General features: G+C 31.0%; 3 protein-coding genes across 3 annotated transcripts; all 3 read left to right on the top strand.

The window, feature by feature from the left end:
- The first annotated feature begins 1,052 nt into the window (after positions 1-1,052).
- On the top strand, positions 1,053-2,296 carry LOC114176586 (small ribosomal subunit protein uS8-like). Its single transcript, XM_028061668.2, has 4 exons — positions 1,053-1,193; positions 1,286-1,427; positions 1,521-1,681; positions 2,035-2,296. The coding sequence occupies exons 2-4, from the start codon at positions 1,295-1,297 to the stop codon at positions 2,131-2,133; spliced, it is 393 nt and encodes a 130-aa protein (XP_027917469.1). The 5' UTR covers positions 1,053-1,193; positions 1,286-1,294; the 3' UTR covers positions 2,134-2,296.
- Positions 2,297-5,521: 3,225 nt separating this feature from the next.
- LOC114175954 (stress-response A/B barrel domain-containing protein UP3-like) lies at positions 5,522-6,522 on the top strand. Its single transcript, XM_028060810.2, has one exon. The coding sequence runs from the start codon at positions 5,595-5,597 to the stop codon at positions 6,360-6,362; it is 768 nt and encodes a 255-aa protein (XP_027916611.1). The 5' UTR covers positions 5,522-5,594; the 3' UTR covers positions 6,363-6,522.
- Positions 6,523-11,337: 4,815 nt separating this feature from the next.
- Positions 11,338-12,707, top strand: LOC114179332 (transcription factor MYB1-like). The gene is made up of 3 exons (XM_028065645.2): positions 11,338-11,706; positions 11,779-11,908; positions 11,998-12,707. The coding sequence occupies exons 1-3, from the start codon at positions 11,574-11,576 to the stop codon at positions 12,527-12,529; spliced, it is 795 nt and encodes a 264-aa protein (XP_027921446.1). The 5' UTR covers positions 11,338-11,573; the 3' UTR covers positions 12,530-12,707.
- Positions 12,708-22,181: the final 9,474 nt, after the last annotated feature.

Here is a 22,181-nt window from a genome sequence, read left to right on the forward strand (position 1 = left end):
CAAAATAATAAAATTTTGTAATTTTTTATAAAAATGATAGTTTGACAAATCAAACTTTAACAAAATAACATTTATCTGTTTCTTAATTTGATTACGTTAAACCTTAAAATATAATCTGAGATTTGAATGAAAATAATTAATTACAGACCATATTATTACGATATTAAATTTTAAAATTGTTCTTTTGTAATATATATATATATATATATATATAATTTTATTTGATATATTCAATATTATTAAAGTTATAAAATACATTTAATAATTTAATTATTTTTGCCTCTGAACATAAAATCATTGTTATATATTAAAAAAGTAATCATTCAATGTTATATATATCTATGTTATAATACAATAGTCTCACATCTCTTTGGAACATAAAAGTAAATTATATTAAAATTATAATAAAAAATAGAGTATTTATAAAAAGTAAGAAAATATTTAAAACATAAAAAATATTTTTCATAATATATTAAAAGTGTGAACTTCATAAAGTTAATTATCTTATTTATATAAAGCAATGAATATAATTCTTAGTTGAATTAGAATCTTTAAAATTAATCTAATTATTTTAATTTAAAATGTTATTTATTATCTTAATATCTTAAGATTTTTTTATTTTATTTTAAATGTTGAACTACTTTATTAAATAAAACAAAATAATATTAAAAAATGATGGTTTTTAAAAAGTTCTTTCTTAAATATACTTTTTTATCTATAGTTTTACAAATATATACCTTTGGTTTTTATAAATTTTAATTAGAAATTCGATATTTTAATTTTTTAAATTAAGTAGTTTTTATCCATTGTTAATACATTATTCAACTGTTAAAAATTAACCTATTGATTAAATTGTCCTTACATTCTATTATATATGTATATATTGTGTTTATTTAATAATTATATATGACATATTTAAAGTTAAAGAAATGAAGTATTTAACTTTAAATATTAAAGAACAAAATTTGCAAATCAAATTTGATAGAATCAGAATTACACATTACATTTTGCGTGTTAAAAATAATCATTTAATTACAAAGGCCCAATTACAATAAAAGAAGGCCCATGAGGCTCTGAATCTTCTAAACCCTAGTCTTCTTATTTGTGTGTTCGCATCTTTGTTCTGTTGTTCGTCTCTCTCGAAGGAAAAAGGCACTGACGCAGGTTCCTGAGGCTTCTCTTCCTTTTCCTTGGTAAGATTCAACTTATGCTTTTGCTTCTTGAAAGTGATCCTGTTGAATTGCGTGGTTTCATTCATTGATTGTAATTGAGATTTGTCTTTCAGTGAGCGACTATGGTGAGGGTTAGTGTGTTGAATGATGCTCTCAAGAGCATGTACAATGCTGAGAAAAGGGGGAAGCGCCAAGTCATGATTAGGCCATCCTCCAAAGTCATTATCAAATTTCTTTTTGTGATGCAGAAGCACGGTATCTCTCAGTAATCAAACCTTTTATTTTTCGTTGCATCATTTAGTCTGTGTCCTGAATTGTTGTTGTGTTCGGTGATGATTTATCGTGTAGGTTACATTGGAGAGTTCGAGTACGTTGATGACCACAGGGCTGGTAAAATCGTGGTTGAATTGAACGGTAGACTGAACAAATGTGGGGTTATTAGCCCTCGCTTTGATGTGGGTGTCAAAGATATCGAACCTTGGACTGCTAGGCTTCTCCCCTCAAGACAGGTAAGTTAAAGTGTTTTCTTTTTGTTTCATACCGTTTTTTTTTTTTGTGTTGTGTTCATTTCATGTCTATATGAGCTTCTGGATAGTGCCATGGATTAAGAGTTTATTTCTGTAATTTATTGGTTTATCGTTTCGTTAAGATCAGTTGTAAAAGGGTCAATATTTCTTCATTATGGAGATAAAATTACTTGTATGATGTGAAATTTTTGTTGAATGGTTGAGTTAGATTGCTTAAGGTTCTACATGTTTTTTTTTTGTTAAGTTTAAGATCAAATAATTTCTGTTGAGTTTCTCTATCATCAGATTAACCACACAAAGGTTCCTATACTTATTGGATTTTACTAATTATGCAGTTTGGGTATATTGTATTGACTACCTCTGCTGGCATCATGGATCATGAAGAGGCTAGGAGAAAGAATGTTGGTGGTAAGGTCCTAGGTTTCTTCTACTAAGTTATTTTGAATTTTGGATGACAATGGTTTCAATTTTGAGATTCACGAGTTGTAATGGAGGATATGTTAATCCCTTAGTATATTATCAAGCATTGCAGTAACTGTTTTGTTATGTTATTTATTTTGGTTTGCAAATCCAACTTGGTTACCATTCACTTTCTGATATCTTTATCGTTATTTATTTGATGGCAAAGTGTACTAGTCAAGCTATTTTAACTGGTAAGAACTTTGATTAGAAAGTGGGAACACGGCTATGTTTGAGAATGTGTGGTAGTTGGAGTTTCTACATTTGCATTTAGCTATTAATTAGACACTCCAGGAAAGACCATTTATCAATTTGTTTGTTAAAATCAATTACGTTGCATAACAAATGGTCTCTAAATAAACGTTGGTTTGGACTTGAACTTCTGCGTCTCACGATAACTACTACCTCTATCTTCTGCATCTGTTAATCATTGGATGCTATTACTGTTAACTGTTGAATTACGTTGGTAATGTATCTTAAACCCATCGGTAGCTTTAAACTGATTTGCGTCTGACATATTTTACTTCCAGTGATTTTTTTACCTGTGTGGTTACCTGCGGGGCTCAACTTTCTTTATCCAATATTTGGGATGTTCATTCATTTTGTCTTGTTTTCTTTTTTAATGTGTTTTTCACATGACGGAAACTCCATATTTTGTAAAGATTATATAATATAATATAATATAATTATTTATTTAATGGTAATTTGTCTTTCTTTTATATTTTCTAATACATAAAATATATATCTTTGAGTGACCGTGATCCATGGTATTTATTATTTAGGTCATCTCATTAAATATTAAGAATACTAAAACATCTTCAGAATTTAGTACATAATTGAATAAGGGAATGAATTTTTAAATTATTTGAAGATTTTATTCGAATCTTTGCACTTCTATCAAACTCTAGCAAGAGACTTGATGAAAATATTTCATGACTTGATTAACAAAGTTACAAACTTTTCAAATAATTTAGCTTAATTTGAATGACAACTCGTAATAATGTGGACTTTTGGAACTTGAAAACTAATTACTAATGATGTTGAGAATATACTTAAAGATTCGTTTATGATTACTGGATTAAATCGTAGTATTAGTAATTTATTGTAAAGGAATTTAATATTGTGACAAAATTTGAAAATGATTAATTTTTCCGATAACATGAAAAATAAGATTTTAGAAAAGCAAACTGCTTATTATATTAAAAATAAAAAATAAAAGAGTTAGTTATAAGAAAAAAAAATTTAAAATTATTTTAGAAAAAATTTATTTCATTGCTATTATTACCATACGAGTTTGTTCGTAAATGCAGCGGTAAATAAAATCTCTAAAGGAGTCCCTGGATAAATAAAATGGTTTTTTGTTCAATGCCTGTACCAGAATTGATAGTACTTGACTTGTTATGCAAAAACGGGTTTAGGAAAAAGTGGATATCTTAATAATGTTTGGAGGCCTTCTCCCTGCACCTCCAACACTATTTCTATACCCCCAAAATTTACCATTATATCCTTATTTAATATATGGGTGAAGGTGGGTACCATTATATCCTTATTTAACATATGAGTGAAAGTGGGTACGGACGCAGTAAATTTCATTTACTGCGTCGCCAACATCCCTGCACCCCCAAAACGTTACTATTACTATTTCTTCTTCTCCCGTTTCTTCTCCATCCCACTCTGCTTTCATTTAAAATTTTGCTTAGTTTCATTCTCTGTGGTCCCTGAGAGCTTTAATTTTTCTGTCCTTCATTCTTTCATTGTCTTTGGTGGGTGGTGGTCCCACTTCCGGTTTGTATCACTTTCATTATTTTTTTTAAAGGAATGATGTTTATTCTCTCGGTGTCTCAATTTGCGTTGTAGTTGTGGTTATTGTGGTTGAAGGTTCTGTGATTGTTGGTTCTTTGAAGGAAGGTGATATTGTGAGTAACTACATCCTCTTATCTTCTCTCCAAGTGTGGTAGTTCCCGTCTGTCCAGGTTAGCCTTAATACTAGCTTAAGTTTTTTTTTTTTTTTTTTGTGATGTGAAACGGAATTTGTTTTCCGTTTCAGAAACTATAACACGAAATCTTTTATGAAACGAATTCTGGCATGCGTTTCAAACCTTTACCAAACAAATTGCGTAAGCCGTTTTGCGAAAAAAGTCAAAATGTATGGGAAACGGATTACGAATTCCGTTTCGTAAAATTGTGAAACGGATTCTGTAATCCGTTTCAAAAAAAAATTGCAATTTCTTTTGAAACGGATTACAGAATCCGTTTCACAATTTTACGAAACGGAATCTGTATTCCGTTTCCCATAAATTTTGATTTTTTTGCGTACACGAAAAACCAACAAAAAAACCCAAAACGGATACTAAAATTCGTTTCAGCATCCTCCTACACGGATTCCATAATCCGTTTCTGTAAAAAAAAAAAGGAAACGGAATGTGTATTCCGTTTCATCGTCCTCCGACACGGATTCCACAATCCGTTTTAGTACAATTCAAAAAAAAAAAGAAACGAAATGTGTATTCCGTTTCATACACCTCTGACACGGATTCCACAAACTGTTTCAGTAAAATTAAAAAAAAAAAGAAACGGAATGTGTATTCCGTTTCAACATTCTGGAAAATGGATCTCACATTCCGATTCGGACAAAAAAAATGAACATGTTTGAAACTATTTTGTAAAGCTGTTTCAGTGCACTCTTAAAACGAAGACCGTTTCTCAATTTTGATGAAACGGATCTTGTAATCTATTGCTAAAATCAATTAAAATACACAGACAACCATTTCTAAAATGAATTACAAATTTAAAAACATTACTTAACTGGCCAAATGGAGAAGATGGGTTTGTGGAGTTGCGCAGGAGAAAACCAGAAAAGGGAGGTCGCAGATGAACACTGTGTGGACGCTCCAGAGAAGAACTGTGTGGAGGCTGTGTGCGAGAATGTGTGGGACAAGAGCAAACGTGGGAGAAGACGGAGGAAGAGTGTGTGGAGGCTGTGTGGGAGAAGAGGAGAATGAGGGAGAAAAGACTTCACGCGGACCAGCAGTTAGGTCAAAGATTCCTGATGGGGTGCAGTGAATTAGATTCTTGCTTTATTGAGGTTTGTTTTGGGGATGCAGAGCGTCAGGCGTTTTTGGGGTGTGCGGTCAAAAAACACAGTAACTCTTATTTTTTACCATAAGCAAATATGGAAATAAGATTGGTTTTGGGGGTACCGAAAAGATTCTTCTTGGATGTGTAGGGAGAAGTGCCCCTAATATTTGGGGGTGCGAAAGCAATGCCCGAGCTCACTTGGGCCATTGGCCCACCATACACATTAAACGGGCCTTACATGGAGCAAATTAATTTAGTAGAAAAAAAAAAGGAAAATGCTAAGCCCCGAGCGTCAGCGTCAGCGACAGCGATATGATTGAAGGTAAGGCACTGACAAGGAACACCATATGTGCTTACGATGCTGCGTTTGAGAACGCCGTTGTCACATCCGTTTTCTCTGACGTTCGCGGCCTCCAGACAGCTCCGTAAGGTTCAAGCGCGCCCCTTCCGATCTTCCATCAAGATGACGTCAGCAAAGACGGTGGAGCACATTGTCCTTTTCAAGGTGAAGGAGGAAACGGAGGCGTCAAAGGTGAGTGAAATGATGAACGGACTCGGTTCTCTTCTGTCGCTGGACACCGTCCTCCACCTCAGCGTGGGCCCGCTCCTCCGTAACCGATCCTCTTCTTTAACCTTCACTCACATGCTCCATACCCGCTACAAGTCCAAGGAGGATCTCCAAGCCTACTCCGCGCACCCCAGCCACGTCGCCGTCGTCAAGGAAAACGTCCTCCCCGTCATCGAAGACATCATGGCTGTCGATTGGGTCGCCGATGGCCTCAGCAACCTCGTTCCGCCGCCGGGCTCGGCGCTTCGTGTCAGCTTCTTGAAATTGAAGGAGGATGCGGCTAAGGACGACGTTTTGGGTGTGGTTAGAGGAATTCCCGAGAATTTCAAGCAGATTAGTGAGTTTAGTGTTGGGGGGAATTTTTCGCCGGGGAGAGCCAAGGGTTTCTCGATTGCTTCGCTCGCTGTTTTCGCGGGACCGAGCGAGTTGGACGCCGTGGATTCGAATCAGGAGTTGGTGAATTACCAGAAGGACAAGGTTAGGGATCAGATCGACAGTGTGGTCGTTGTTGATTACGTGGTTCCGCCACCTCCTCCTGCTCAGAGTGCGAGCCTTTGATGAGAGGTTATTGCTTTGCTCTGCAATGTAACTGTCAGTTATGTTTATTTGCCTGAATAATGAATGTTGATTCACTGAATTGGTTACATTGTTTTTGAGTTTAGACCCTAATTTTTACCTACTTGTTCTTTAGTGACTAATAGATTGAACCTAAATTCAATTTCGCTTGTTTTTTTTTTTTCTCCCTCTTCCCTTGCCTCCTACTAGAGGCCCGATCATGTCTCCTTGGGGAGCCTTTATGATAATTTAGTATCATACTTTAGTTTAGCTTGACCCCTGTCAACCTCTGTTCTCTATGGAAAGATTTAGTGCATATTTGGGAAGCAAAAATTGCTTGCCGTTCTCTAACCTTAAGGGTTATCAAATGCGAACCTGGTAGTATATACTCACTCATCACCCATTATATATAGATGTCTAACCTTTAAAGAAAGTGGATACGGTAAAGTTGTTGTTTCTGATGATGTTCATGTTAAGGTTTACAAATGTGTAGAACAAGGTATTATTTTCGCTTACCACTTCATTTAGTGCGATCTTGAGATACAAGAAACTGTTAAATGAATGGAGGAGGGGTCCTCCTGCATATAAGAACAGCAGAGATATTCAAATCAGTATGAAATTACGAGAAGAGGTAATTGAACAGAATTAAGAAACAAGATAGCAAAGGTGGGGGAATCAATTAGGATTTGAGAGGAAGGTATGGATCATAAGTTATTTAATTTTTTTCTTTAGGGGTTGATTTGGTGGGCAGGTATTAAAGTAAAGAAAGATACATGCATATGAAAAACTTACCCATCACTATTTGTAGAAGAACACGTATCCTATAATGCTGATTGAAGTGCTATGAAAAACTTCGGAAAGGAAAAATATTCACTTCCAAGTTGTTTACATGGCTTATTTTTGGGCAGTTCAGGTTAAGACTTAGCATTCGAAATAGTTCACTAAGTAGGAGAGTCTCATGACTTAACTACTACATTAAACTTTTTATTCCCTTCCACATGAGATTTATAACACTGTCATCTCCTCTAAGAACCAATGTTCACTGAACCTTCACTCTAGTAGCACTAGCTCTACTGTAGTCTTTCCCCCTTACATTAACGGTTTCACTTACCCATCAGTGTGTTACACCTTGATCCAACCTTTTAGTAACATTTTCTTTAGCTTTATTCTCAACGAAAGTACCAATTATCATGACTTAGACATAAGAGAAGAGTGTAATTCATAAGGTTAATTGGTTAAGTGAGAGTCTCATGGCTTAAGTGCCATATTATTCTTCTTATTATATGCAATAGGAGACTCAAAACAATACAAGACATATATAATGGGGTAATTACTAATGAGTGAATTCACGGACAGGAGGCAAAACGTTTCACTGCAGTGACAAGTTTATATTAATGTTCGGTCTTCATTCTTTAATTGTTTTTATCTAATCTTGGATGTGCTTGCTGGTGATATGAAAAAGATCATTTCTAGATGCGTGCTTTGTATGAATGATATAGTTTTCATTGAAAAATGAAGGGAAGTGGTCAACATTAAATTTAAGCAGGAGTAAGATATTGCATATGCATTAATATTTAAGGAAGAAACAACAGGAATAATATCCTGGAATATGATTTGAAGTTAAAAATCGAAGATAGTATCATGGGTTTGTAAGTATTTGTATTTAGCAATTATTACTCCTTTTTAAGAGATTCTGATGTTATAAGTTAAAAAATTACGTCTAACGTACGAGACTTTCTTTCTTAAATTTTGTCCAAATTAATTATAGTTGCTACACAGGTAACATATTTGTGCTAATTCAATCATTCATTTCAAAAATTCAGTATTTTTAATATTAAATTAATTTTGTTCATTTTATTCAATTATAATAACACTTATTGTTATTATTATCGAAAACTCTTGTCAATTAACTTTAACTCTAATTATACTTACAAGTCTTTTGTAATTTTTATTCTTTATTACATCATAAAGTCCTTAGTCTATCTATACAGTTTTTTTGGTTAAATTGTTGGTTGTCAGTGTCAAACTCTTATAGTTAAATATTCGTTATATGAAAATGATTAATTTTTTTTTAAATATTACTTTTTATCTCAATTCCTTCAATATTTTGCCTTTTACTTTTAGTCTTGATAAGTATGAAAATGCTATTTTTTGTTTTTAATCTTTATAGGTATGTTATCTCATGTATCTTAGTTTTTATGGTTTAGTAGCATTTTTTATTCTTATATTTTTAACAATTTTTTATTTAATGTAGTCTTTATACTTTTTAAGAAAATTTAATATAATACGTTACATTAGAATTAATCTCATTTTTTCTGAGATTGAACAATAAATACATAAAAATAGTGGATGAATATATTAATCTATGTTAGTTCATTGTTAACATCTAACGAAAGATACCACAAAAAAATCGCATACAAATTTTCATTTTACTTCTTAGTTCCTAGTATTATTATATGCCAATTTGTCATTTTTGTTCCAACTCCTTCTGTAACGGGAGAACCATAGCATTCACAATTGTAATAATAGAAATAGTTGATAATAGAAATTGATTAAAATCTTTTTAATGAATTTTCATATTTTATTGTTATCCTTACTTTTTTTTTTCTCAGTTTTAATTATCCTTTGTAATTCTTTTTATTATTTTGGTACATGTCGTTGACAATTTTTAAGTTACAACTTGTCTGTTGCACATATTATCAACTACATATAACTGACACAAGTAACCAGTTAGCTATATATATATATATATATTTATTTATTTTTATTTTTCATTTCTTTTACTAAAACTAAAACATGTAGTTCTTTTAAAGTTATTTTGTTTAAGAAAATAATAATAATAAATGTGATTTTCTTTCAGTAATCCTAATTTGACGCTAAAATTCAAACAACATTAAGTATCACACATAAAAAGTCTACGTACTTATTAAGCTTCATTATAGGATTCACACTTTGAATATTAAATATTGAATGTTTAAAGAAGCACTGGACACAAACTTTAAATGAAACGAAACCAAATTTATTTGAGACAAATGATTATTTTTTCCTTTAAAAAAGTTTAAAAATACATATGTTAATTCCACTTAATTATTGACTTAATCAAATGATAGACAAATCATCGCTTAAAAAATGCCAGTAAACAACGGGTGAAAACATAAATAAAAAATTTATAGATGGTCAAAATGAAAACAAATTATTGAGGACAAAAACAAAATGTAAGAATGTTTTAGGACCAAAATAAAAAACACACTTATACCACTTAATTGATAACTTCATTCATCATTTTATTAATGCAAATAAATTGTAGAGACGAAAATTAAAATTAAAATTTGATCAAAGACCAAACCAAAATTAAATTTAAACGTAAATAGTAAAGAACACATTTATAGTTTCATCTCATTCTGGAACACTTTACATCATAAGTTGGTTAAGTTTTACGATAATTATATAAAAATCATTATTAACGATAAATTTTGATTAACATATAAAAAATATTGGTCTGACAAATTCTTGGAGCTGACTGCTACAACAAACTTTCCAACACGAAGAGGTTCGTAAGAAAGTCAGTTTGAGAGAGCTAATTTTAGGTAACAAAACTCATCATAACAACACACTACTTTCAATAAAATTTTCCTCTTATATTAATCATACAGAGATTAATTAGTTGGATACATGCTCCATTTTTGTGAGTTGAAAGAATCTCGGCTACAAAGTTAATCAAAAGCAGAGAAAAAAAGTGCAGATTTCTTGAGAAAATCAATCAGAGTAATGCAAGGAAGATAGATTGTATGATGCATGAAAAATGAAGGAATTAAGTCAAACTCACGTGCATGTTAGTCAAAAGAACACGTGCTTGTTTAAACTGAAGGTCTATGAACACTATATATCTGAAAATAAAAATAATAAACCCTAATATCTCTTGTTTGTGAAGTATTACATTCCCTATTTCCATTATTATACTGCTTAATATTGCATCATTAATTCTATGATTTTTTTTTATGCAATAAAAATAATTAATTTGTAAATGAACAATTAAAATAAGCAAATTTCAAATGTATTTTATCAAATAAATAAAATTAAGTTTTATACTAAAATATCATATAAGTATATTTAGTTTGGTTATTTTAAATTTATATATAAGCCATATACATATACTACAACAGATAATTTATATTAAATAACTTTTAACTTTCAACTTTCAATTCTAAACTAACATTTGAATTTTCCAACTATTTTTTCAGCTGGAAAGCAAAACGACCTAATCATTATAAGAATGAGAGTGATAAGAATTAATCTTCTCTCATATCATTTATGTAGATTTTTTTAGGCTACATGTATGACACATAATAATTTACTAGTTATAATTAACCAACTATTTAATTAAATAATTGCAATTCATAATTATCCCATTTTCAATAATGATTATCGTCTAAGAGAGTACACTTTTTTCTTTGGTGAAATATTATTTTATGAGAGAATAAGTTATCCCGTTTGAAATTAATAATTAGTCCGATAAATGTCATGTTAACATTAGCAATAGTAATAAGACTGATAGTTTTATTTTTTGTGGCCAAAAAGCAAAGTTACTTCGAAATCTACAACTTTAACTAAATAAGGCTAATAGACAATATTCACTCAAAAGCATAAAGAAGACACTCAAGAACAATATAATATAATTAACATGCTCAACTAAAATCAATAATACATGATACAATTCCTCCCAAACGATTTGCAATTTTAGTAGTTTTGTAATTTGTTCCAAAATAATTCATGTCTTTACTTTATAATGTATATTACTAATTCTCTTTCACAATTTATCTTTACACATTACTTCCTAATTACTAAATAAGTGAAATAAATGTAACACATTTAAAAAAAAAAAAAAAGAACACACACAATATATATATGGATGAGTTTCTGAAAAGAGTAGCAGATGTGTGGATGTGTTAAAGAAACGCAATGAATGTGGTCGAAAAATCTAAGATTGGTGTTGTGTGAGGAGAAATGAGATGAAATGAAGATATGCGACATGAATGACGTGTGTAATCTTCTGTCACTTACTTTCTTACTCAGTTGCGAGACTCAGATGAAGATTAATAATAATAATAATAATAATAATAATAAAATAATTGGTATATAAGTATGGACACTCCTAAAGACTTGCAAAGTAGCTAGCAGAGAAGCAGAGAAGCAGAAAGAAAAAGAGAGAGAAAAATGGGGAGAAGCCCTTGTTGTTCAAAGGAGGGTTTGAATAGAGGTGCTTGGACAGCTGATGAAGACAAAATCCTGAGAGAATACATTACACTCCATGGTGAAGGAAGATGGAGAAACCTTCCCAAAACAGCAGGTATTTCCTTCTTTACCTTATACTTACTTACAAAACAATCCTATAATTTTGTTTTTAAACATATGCACGCAGGTTTGAAAAGGTGTGGGAAAAGTTGCAGACTTCGATGGCTCAATTATCTCAGACCTGATATTAAGCGAGGCAATATTACCTCTGATGAAGAAGAACTCATTATCAGACTCCACAAGCTCCTGGGAAACAGGTCTCCATTTCCTACTTATCTTAATAAATTTAAATTATTCAAAATTAAAGATTTTAATAGAAGAGAAGGGTGTGTGATTTTGTGTGTAGATGGTCTTTAATAGCAGGGAGGCTTCCAGGACGAACAGACAATGAAATCAAGAATTATTGGAACACCAATTTAGGTAAAAAGGTGAAAGATGGCCACAAAACCTCAACCTCTTGTCGCACACAGATCCCCAATCCTAAACTAGATTCCCACCTAGTCCGTACAAAAGCCACCAAGTGCACTAAGCTCTTTTTCCCTCACCCATCAATGCTGCAACTCCCCGACAACTCCCACCAACAACAAAACCTTGTCGCCGATGCTGTTATGACTCACCACCTGGAACTCACTACCACAGATTTCAACGTCGGAGATATCTGTTTTTCTGATCTTCTCGACTCCGATTTCACCGATATCTGCAACAACGACCTCTTATTCTCTCCTTCTTCGGACCAACCTTATCATCCACTGTGCTCCCAAGAACTTCTCAAGAACTGGACGCAAACCAATTTCGCAGACCAAACCACTGCTTCAAACAACCTTCATTCTTTCATTTCGTTCCTCGACACCACCGAGGAAACACTGGGACAATCATAATAATGACTTCTAAGTTCTTCGTTTCTTCCCAATAAAATTCGTCACTTCAGGTTCCATGTATTAAACTCCTATTGTCATTCTATTCCTAGTCAGGATCACTTTCTTGTAACTATTTTAAATATTCTTTTTACTGTTTAATTGTTTCACCGGTGTATAATACTATAAAATTAAACAATCTCTTTATAATATACACAACAGCTATCACATTAAAAATTTAATTTTATGTACAATATCAATTAATTAGAAAAGCCTTATAATTGTATCAAAGTCAATCATGTGATACTTAATAAAATGCTTCATCAAAATTATATATTTATCCCTATTTTAGTTCAGTTTTATAAATTTTGTTATAATATTTTTTTTCTCAATATTCGTTAATTTTATTCAATTTTATCCTTTTTTTTTTTACTAACGCAGTTTAAATAAATGGTAATGAACCGCCATGATCATGTGTTATTTTGTGTGTTTCTTTTAAATGTGTACTTGTCAACTCCCAACAACGTGTGCCATGTGTCAGAGTCAATGTTTTATATTCAATTTGGTCTCGTTATTTTTGTTCAATTTAGTCTTAATTTTTTTTAAATAGAGCAATTTTGTATCTCTTCAAATTGAAACCAAATTTAATTTTTCTATAAATGTTATAATAATTTTAATTAAAATTCATATTTTTATTAAATATTTTGGTTTAAGGATTACAATAACTTTAATATTTTAAGGATGAGGATCAATGGTGTTAGTCCTCATCCTTAAAATTTTTATTCTAATTTTAAACTAATTATAACTTTAAACAAAAATATTTCATAAAAAATGTGAATTTTAATAAAAAGATCATTATAATTTTTATATAAAAATTAAATTTGGTCTCAATTTGGAGAGAGACGAAATTGTTCCATTTTAAAAAAAAAATGTTAGAACTAAATTGAAAAAAAAAACGAATATGGATACCAAATTGAATATAAAATATTAACTCTGACATGTGGCACGCTGTTGGGTTGACATGTTGATGACTGTTTCTTAACAATCATTTTCCAGCAGTGACGAATTTTGACCAAAATTTTTGGAGGCCTTAATAATATACTTAAAATTTAGGGTTAAGTATGTTTTTAGTCCCTGAACTTTGATCCAAAATTGGATTTCGTCCATGTCCGAAACTTCAATATATTTTGGTCCCTAAACTTTAAAAATGAATAAATATAGTCATCTTAACTCAATAATTGTTTTATAATATTTATTTTAAGTTGTATTTTTAAAATAAATGGACTTAAATGTAATCAAAATAACAAATATATGGACCAAATTGAGATTCAGACAATGACTTGACACGTGTCACTTTAACTGACTTGACACGTGGCACAATATTGACGTGACATGTGGCATGAATAATTTTCAAAAAAATAAATAAATTAAATTAAAATAAAAAATAAAAAATTCAAAAAAATGAGAAGTTGACACTTGACACATCCTTAATACCGTTACTATCATACTAACGGAATAAACCTAATTGCTACGCATCTTCAAAAATATGGACCTAATTGAGACTAAAAAAAAATCTTAGGACCTAATTGAGATTTTTGAATAATACATATTAAGATATTTGATATCACTTTTCATTCAAAATCTTAAGATGATGAGTTCATGAGTTTTTCATTTTATATAGTGTTTAACTTTGTCTTTTCTACTTAACGTGGGACGTTGACTCACGTTTGAATTATTTCCAGCAACAAATATTATTATTATATATTAATTATAATAATATTATTACTATTATGTTAATAATTTTATTATTATTATTATTATAATAATAATAATAATAAGATTGTGGTTGGGTGAACTTATTTCTTTTCCTACACCTCCATGCTTATTATTTACACATTCATATGATGGATTTTTAACTTCTTTTATTTATTTTTTAATTAATCATGGGCTAGATCTACACAAATATTTTATTTTATAAAAAAATTAAATAACACATAATTTGCTACATAGGATAAATTGTGACACGATTGAAAAATTAAAAACTAAAACCAATACTTTTAAAAGTATAAGGACCAAGCAATATACAAGTTTATACAAGTTTTGACCAGAGATTATTTCCAATTTTCTTACACTTTATTTTATTAGTTGATTTTGTAGATTGAGTAAATCTTAAAAAAAATTCATACCATTATTTTAAAATAATTTACAATTTTGAGTGAATGCAAACTTCATTTTTAATATTGAGTTAATCTTATAGTTTTTTTTCATACCATTATTTTAAAATAATTTAGAATTTTGAGTGAATGCAAATTTCACTTTTAAAATCTACTTGTTAGTAAGTTTAATATTTTTTTTCTAATTGTTTAATATTTTTTTACTTAATGTAGTTTCAATATTTATTAGATTGAGTTAATGTGATTCTCTCAATTAAACAAAATATGTAAAAGGAAAAATTCCATATCATTCTGTCAATTCTTCATATTTTAACAAAATAATTATATTGATTTTTTTTAATAAATATTGGAACCAAAGTAAAAAAAATTGAAGAAAAAATTCAATAATTATTATAAATATGGGTTAAGCCTATTGTACAAGAAAGATACAAAAAAGTATTTTGCACAAAAAAAAAATTTGTTCTCACACAAATATTGGAATCTATTGCATTATTGTGCAACATTAAAACTTTGTTGAATTAATAACATGTGATAAGGGCTCTAAAGATAGAAAGTGATTGTTACTAGCAGAAGCTGGGCCATTGACCACACTTTCAATCATGCATACTTTAGATTATGATAGAAAAAGACAAAAAGAGCATCAAATCTTGTGTACAAGAAATTATCTCTAATATATTAATTGCATAATGTGGAAGCATACTTAGTTATCAGGTAGAAATATAGAAATATCTATTCTAGAAAGGTGTGAGAATATTATTTTCTTTGTTGTCAGGTACATCCAAAAAACTGAATGTTCAAAACAAAAAACTATATATCTAATGTTTTATTTTTTTATCTCAAACTAGTTAACATGATATCAATTTTATATGCTTACCAGCAGAGATCAGGGACCTTTCAACGGATGAACAGTCAAGTTCATACAAATCGTTCATTGAACAGTCAAGTTCATATAAATCATTCACTAAACAGTCAAGTTCATACAGACCATTCACTGAATAGTCCAACCCATCACGAACCATTCATAAAAAACCTAAAATTATGTATTATCTATAAAATTAATAATCATGTGCAATATAATTGATACTAACAAATAATATAATTTATTGATTAATGTTAATCTACAATAATAATAAAATAGAGAATAATAATTTATATAAAAAAATTATATAAAATACAACAATCTCGCACTTGGATAACATTAATAAATAAATAAATTATGTCAATTACAACATCAACACAAATGTCGATTAAGAAATTTAAACATGAATCAGAAATATCATATCTGATAAGGATGTTTACGGTATGCTTAGAATTCATAAATAATGGATAATAAATAAAATAAAACCAAAACATAATAAATATGTGATCCCAAAATAGTTCATACATTTTTATATATTAAAAGAGATGTAATGAGAATGACGCAGTTGATAAATTTACATATCATGAAAACCATAATAATATAAAGTATAAATCTCAGACTCCCACTAACTCAGTACATCAAAAGACTTAACCATAGCCATATGAGTTACATGATTTTGAAAAACTCCAATAGCTAAGCCTTTGGTGAGAGGATCTACTAACATCATTTTTTTTAGTAGTATGCTCAATCATAGTCTAAAAATTCAAAACTTTCTCTCTAACAAACAAAATTTTTATATTAAAATGCTTTGAGCGAGTAAAACTTCTATTGTTTTGAGAGAAAGGAATAACAACAGTATTGTCGCAATATATCACAAGTGGCTTAGAAATACTTTCAACAATTTGAAAGTAAAAATTAATTTTTTAAGGCACCATGACTAGTGCTTCATAACAACATATTGCCTTTATGGTAGAAGTCGCGGTAAGAGTTTATTTAACACTCTTCCTAGAAATAGTTATTCCTTCCATCATAAAACCAAAAACTAAATTTTTGTTTGTTTAGGACAACCAACAAAATTAGAATCAGAATAACCAATGAGTTGAAGTTGATCATACTTCTTAATAGTCAACATGTGATTCTTGATTCCTTACGAATATTTAAAGACTCAGCGTTTCAATTACCCAAAATTGGGCCGCTTCAGTATCTCCCTGAAGTAGTAACATAAAAAAGCAATATCAGGACAAGTAAAAACTTGAGTATACATTAAACTACCAATAGCGGAAGCATATGGAACTTTTTCCATTTCAACTCTATCATTATCTATCATTTTGACGACATTGAGATTTAGAGAGTTTGTCACATTTTTTAATAGGTGCAAGCAAAAATACAAGTTAAACCTTTAAGGACTTTATCAATTTATCCTCTCTAAGACAATCCAAGAATGTTACTTGACCTGTCACGAAAAAATGAATGCGTAGAACAACATAGGCATCACCAAGGTCCATCGTATCAAGGTAGCTATTTAACATAAATTTTGTCTCAGTCAAAAGTTTAACGATGATTCTATCAAGACGAATATCATCAACATATAAGACAAGAATGATAAAATGATTCTCAGTAGTCTTCAAGTAAATGCACTTATTTGAGCTATTTTCCTTGAAGCCAAAAGAATGACCACATGGTAAATTTTCAAATATCGTTGTGTAGAAGTTTATCTCAGCCCATAAATAGACTTTTCCAACCTGCAAACCAAATGCTCTTTGCCTTATTTAGCAAAAGTCTTCATGTTGAACCATATAGACTTCCTCACAATATATTTCTACACCATTAGACACACTCTGTTTGAGTATTCTAATTTCTTACAAGAAGCTCTCTAGAAAGTAGTGGACTCAAGAGTAAGAGCTAGAGGCTCTAGAGGCTCTTATTCTCTCAAAGAAGAGTCCATATTGATAATTGTCATATACAAATCTAAATATTCTTTCCGATCCTCAAAATTTGTCCCATTAAAAATTTAGACCAAAGTCATTTGCATAGGCAAAGAAGTCAATATTAAAACGATAAAGAAACATTTAATATGCACAATTATTGTGCAATCAAAAATTAATGTTTCTGAACACACAATCAAACATGCATGTTATAATACCAAATTTCTCATCACTATGATCCCATCTAAGGGTCCAAAATAATAATAAATAAGAAATATAATTAAAAATTAAGAAATAAAATATAATGCATAACTCATGTCATAAAGAAAGGGTACAAGATAAATAATTGACATAAGATAAAATTCAAAGTACATTATATCAAAAAAGTAAAAATAAAATATGAGCATGATTGACATTAATATAATATAAAATTAATTAATGAGATAATTAAATAATCTCATTCCCACAAAAAAGTCATACAATTATACTCACATTCGATGAATTTACAATCATATCAAATTATATTACTCATGTTAACCAAATATAATAAAATTATATTATGCATAATCGACCCGTTAAATAATTACAAAATATGTAAATAAAGATCAAAGAAATTTAATAAATTAAAAATTTAATTCAAATATAAACATGCTACCAAAGAGAATAAAATATACTATCACGTCACCAAAATAATATAAAACTTCTACCAAAATTTCAGAAAAAAAAACGATAATACAATATTCAAAATTAAGTTTTATTCATGAAATAATTAAATTATTTCATTCATAAATTTTTATACAGGGAGCACAAATAATTTCCAATTCAATTAAAGGGAAGCACATGTTTTTACTCTAGTGCATCAACATAATGTGCTTAAGTCATGATTCATAGATTTCTTTTAATAAATATTGGAACCAAAGTAAAAATACAAAAAATTGAAGAAAAAATTCAATAATTATTATAAATATGAGTTAAACCTATTGTACAAGAAAGATATAAAAAAGGTATTTTGCACAAAAAAAAATATATATTCTTACAGGTATATTGGAATCTGTTGCATTATTGTGCAACATTAAAACTTTGTTGAGTTAATAAGATGTGATGAGGGCTCTATAGATAGAAAGTGATTGTTAGTAGCAGAAGCTAGGCCATTGACCACACTTTCAATCATCCATCAAATTTCCAACTTCACTTCATCACAATACTTATCATCTTCACCTATATACCTATTACGCAACCCTATAAATGTCAAATTCTTTTACGTGCTTTTTAAAAAAAATAATAAAAATTATCAGAGAGACACAGTAATAATCAAACACAAGTTCAATCTACATAAAAAATAAAATTTTGTTTTTTCATATATGATTCAATTTTCTCATCATTAATCAATAAGAAACTGAGATTTATACTTAATTCTCAATCGCTTTCACATAACTACACTTTTAAAGAGATGTGAAATTATTAAGTTAAAACAGTTGTTTTGCAGTTGATATAGTGCCAACACCTTTTCAATTTGAGCATCAAAATGAAAATTAATTTAGCTATTTTTGGTGAATTTCATTTTCGCAAATCCCTATTTTGTGACTGATTCAATCGAAATCATTTTCACCAAATGGATTAAAGGGAACAAAGAAGTGTCGTTGTTTTCCTCATTTTCAGTACGCTCTTTACTTTTTCCTCTCAGAGATACATTGCGTTTCTGGGGAAAAACATTTTTCTATCTCAAGCTACATCAATCTTCAAAAACTCTGCAAAATAAGCACTGCTCCACTTTCATCCAATCATATTCAGTTGCAAAAATTTAGATAAAAAACACAATTCTTTTTATAACTACTTTTAAATAAATGTTATTAAATTAGTTTTATATACATAGAAAAAAGCTGAATTTATTCTGCTTTCAACAATGTCTATCTTAATTCATCAAATATCACATAGTCTTCAATTGCTATATAAGAAATTTGAATTTTTTTTTACTAAGTTTGTATTATTGTTTTTCTACTGAATTTTCAAAATATACCCGTAGGCAACAATTTTGATGTTTGAAGGTATTCTACTGAAATAAATTTTTACAAGTAAAGGTACATGTTATATTGATAAACTTACCTATCACTAATTTGATGGGATAAATTAGTAACATTTTTTTTTATATTTATATTTCTTACTATACTTTTAATAAAGATAGTAGCAATTTTTCAATACTTCTTTTCTAATATCATATAATTATATATGATACATTATCTTGCATCAATTTTCAACATTTTTCTTCGATCCATTTTATTTCAAATCAATTCTTATATATTGTTTCCTGGATTTCTTTTACCAATTATATAAAGTTGAACTAATTTAATTTTTTGTTTGTTTGTCATAGATATATACTAAACCTTTTCTGTTTGCTGTTTATGTTTATGTTTTTTTATTTGTTAACCTAGCCACTTAACCCTATCATCTATAGTAAATAATGTAATTGCTTTGAATTTTCTTTTTAAGTTTTAGATCGTAATCGACATTTTGTAACGTTCCATTTAATTATTAAGCAAAATTAAAGGAAACGTCACACAAAGATAGTACTGTAGCATAGTCCTGGGATCCTTAACACAACTCCTACAACCTGGGCACACCACGATGCCAACGGGAAACCAGATACAAGTCTAACAATGAGAGTAGAGTATTAAAGCATGAAACAATATATGGGCCATAGCCCTAAAGGACCATAACGAAAAATAGAATCAAGCCCAGATGGCTAACTAGCGGAATCGCCATTTCCTTGCTGACCACGAGAACCTCGTCCATCTGCTCCCATCAATCAAATTGATGATCATCGCCAGAAAGAACAACCACATACAATACAACCATACAACAAACAGGGTAAGCTAGAGCCGACAACATTTTCATCATACAGTCAAATATATTTTTACCATCCAGTACCCATACAACAAACAAGCATGTTATGACTTTTCAATCAATACACTACGACTCGACTCGACTCATCCGGATACGTATAACCTGGTCGGATTCAGTGGATGCTTGCACCTGTGGTGGATACCTCTGCTCACCCCCGAGCTATGTGTTACAAGTGTTACAATGAATCAATTTTCCCTCACTACAAGGTTAGTCCTTAATGAATTTTAGGCCTCCTGCTACTCTCACCACAGGAGTCAGTCCGCTCTAGGTGAGACTAACTGACTCCTTAAAGTGTCAGGATGCAACCTTACCTTGAATCCTTACCACTAGTTATACAGATGGGGCACCACCATGGACACCCACTAACAGGGGCCATGGAATCACGTCCCGACCACTGAAGCGCAACCCTGAAAGTCTCACCTAGAGATTCCAAGGAATTAAGCACTGACACGGACCAACATACATAAACAGCCAAGAATTTACACATACGTTGCACATAAGATTTCAAACCAAAATCCATAACCAAATCCTCATTTCTCATATGTTGAATCATTACCAACTCGCTATTCCCAATCATGAGTAAAGTGTTTCTCCTCATACCAAAACCATACCAAAGGTTTACCAACCATCAAGATTCATTGTTGCTCATTCCAGGTTTGTGACCACACGCATATACATATGTATCCAACTTCTCATGTACAATTCATGTAGAAATCATGCCAAGCTCACAATTCCCCCACATATAATCTCCTCCCAACATGCATAATCATTTATACAATTTATAACATAGATCATACCATGCCTTTCAATTCACAAACTTCATACCTCATACAAAACACATCATAACCAACAATCTAATTTACCAATTTAAGAGAGTCATCCAACCTACAGCATATCTCGCTCAAGCCAAGAGCCCTCGCTCAGGCGAGAGGGATATTCTCGCTTAGGCGATAGACCCTCGCTTAGGCGAGATCGCGACAAATGCTGGGATTTCCTCGCAGGCTCGCTTAGGCGAGTCCTGGCTCGCCTGGGCGAGACAACCTCTCGCCCCTCGCCTGGGCTAGACCACAACAGCGTTCCAGGCCTTCACTCCTCCTCGCTTAGGCGAGTGGCCCTCGCTTGAGTGAGACTGGCCTCACTCAACACCAGAGTTCTTCGCCTGGGCGAGGGTTCGCGAAACTCTGGTTGCTCCTGCAAGTCTCGCCTGGGCGAGTTACCCTAGCCTGGGCGGGATTGACAGATCTCGCCACTGCCTTTCCTGCAACAGTCACATATCCATACCCAAGCAACAGTCCAAGATCGTTCACACATTCATCACAAACATACAGTTCATGCAATATCCAACAAACATCAACCCAGCCAGAAAATCATTCAAGACTCGAAAACTCTAACTTCCACGTACCTGAAAAAGCTTAGTAGAGATCCTGGCGGCACAACCACGGGTACAACAGCTCTAAGGACAAACTATAGGGGTGAAGTAGCAATCTCCCTTAGCTCAACGTAACAGTGAACAAACCCTAGCAGAAGGGTTGACTGCTGCAGACCTAGGTTCTGTGAAAATGAGTGAAAAGTGAGGCTTAGGACAACGAATGATGGTTTTATCTACTGGACCAGCCCTTAGGCCCACTTACCAGGACAATCCTTTTAGTTTAGGACTGAAAGATAAGGAGCAATCTTAACGGGCCTTACACATTTAATTATAGTTTAAGTAGCATATAAACTATAAAGGAGCGTTGATTTAAAAAATAAATAAAAGATTATATTTTTACTTTTAATTAAATGGTAATCGTATTTTACTTTACTTTAATTTTTAAAAA

The sequence above is a fragment of the Vigna unguiculata genome, chromosome 3 (assembly GCF_037176805.1).
Source record: "Vigna unguiculata cultivar grain cowpea cultivar isolate G323 ecotype 2 chromosome 3, ASM3717680v1, whole genome shotgun sequence".
Taxonomy (NCBI): domain Eukaryota; kingdom Viridiplantae; phylum Streptophyta; class Magnoliopsida; order Fabales; family Fabaceae; genus Vigna; species Vigna unguiculata.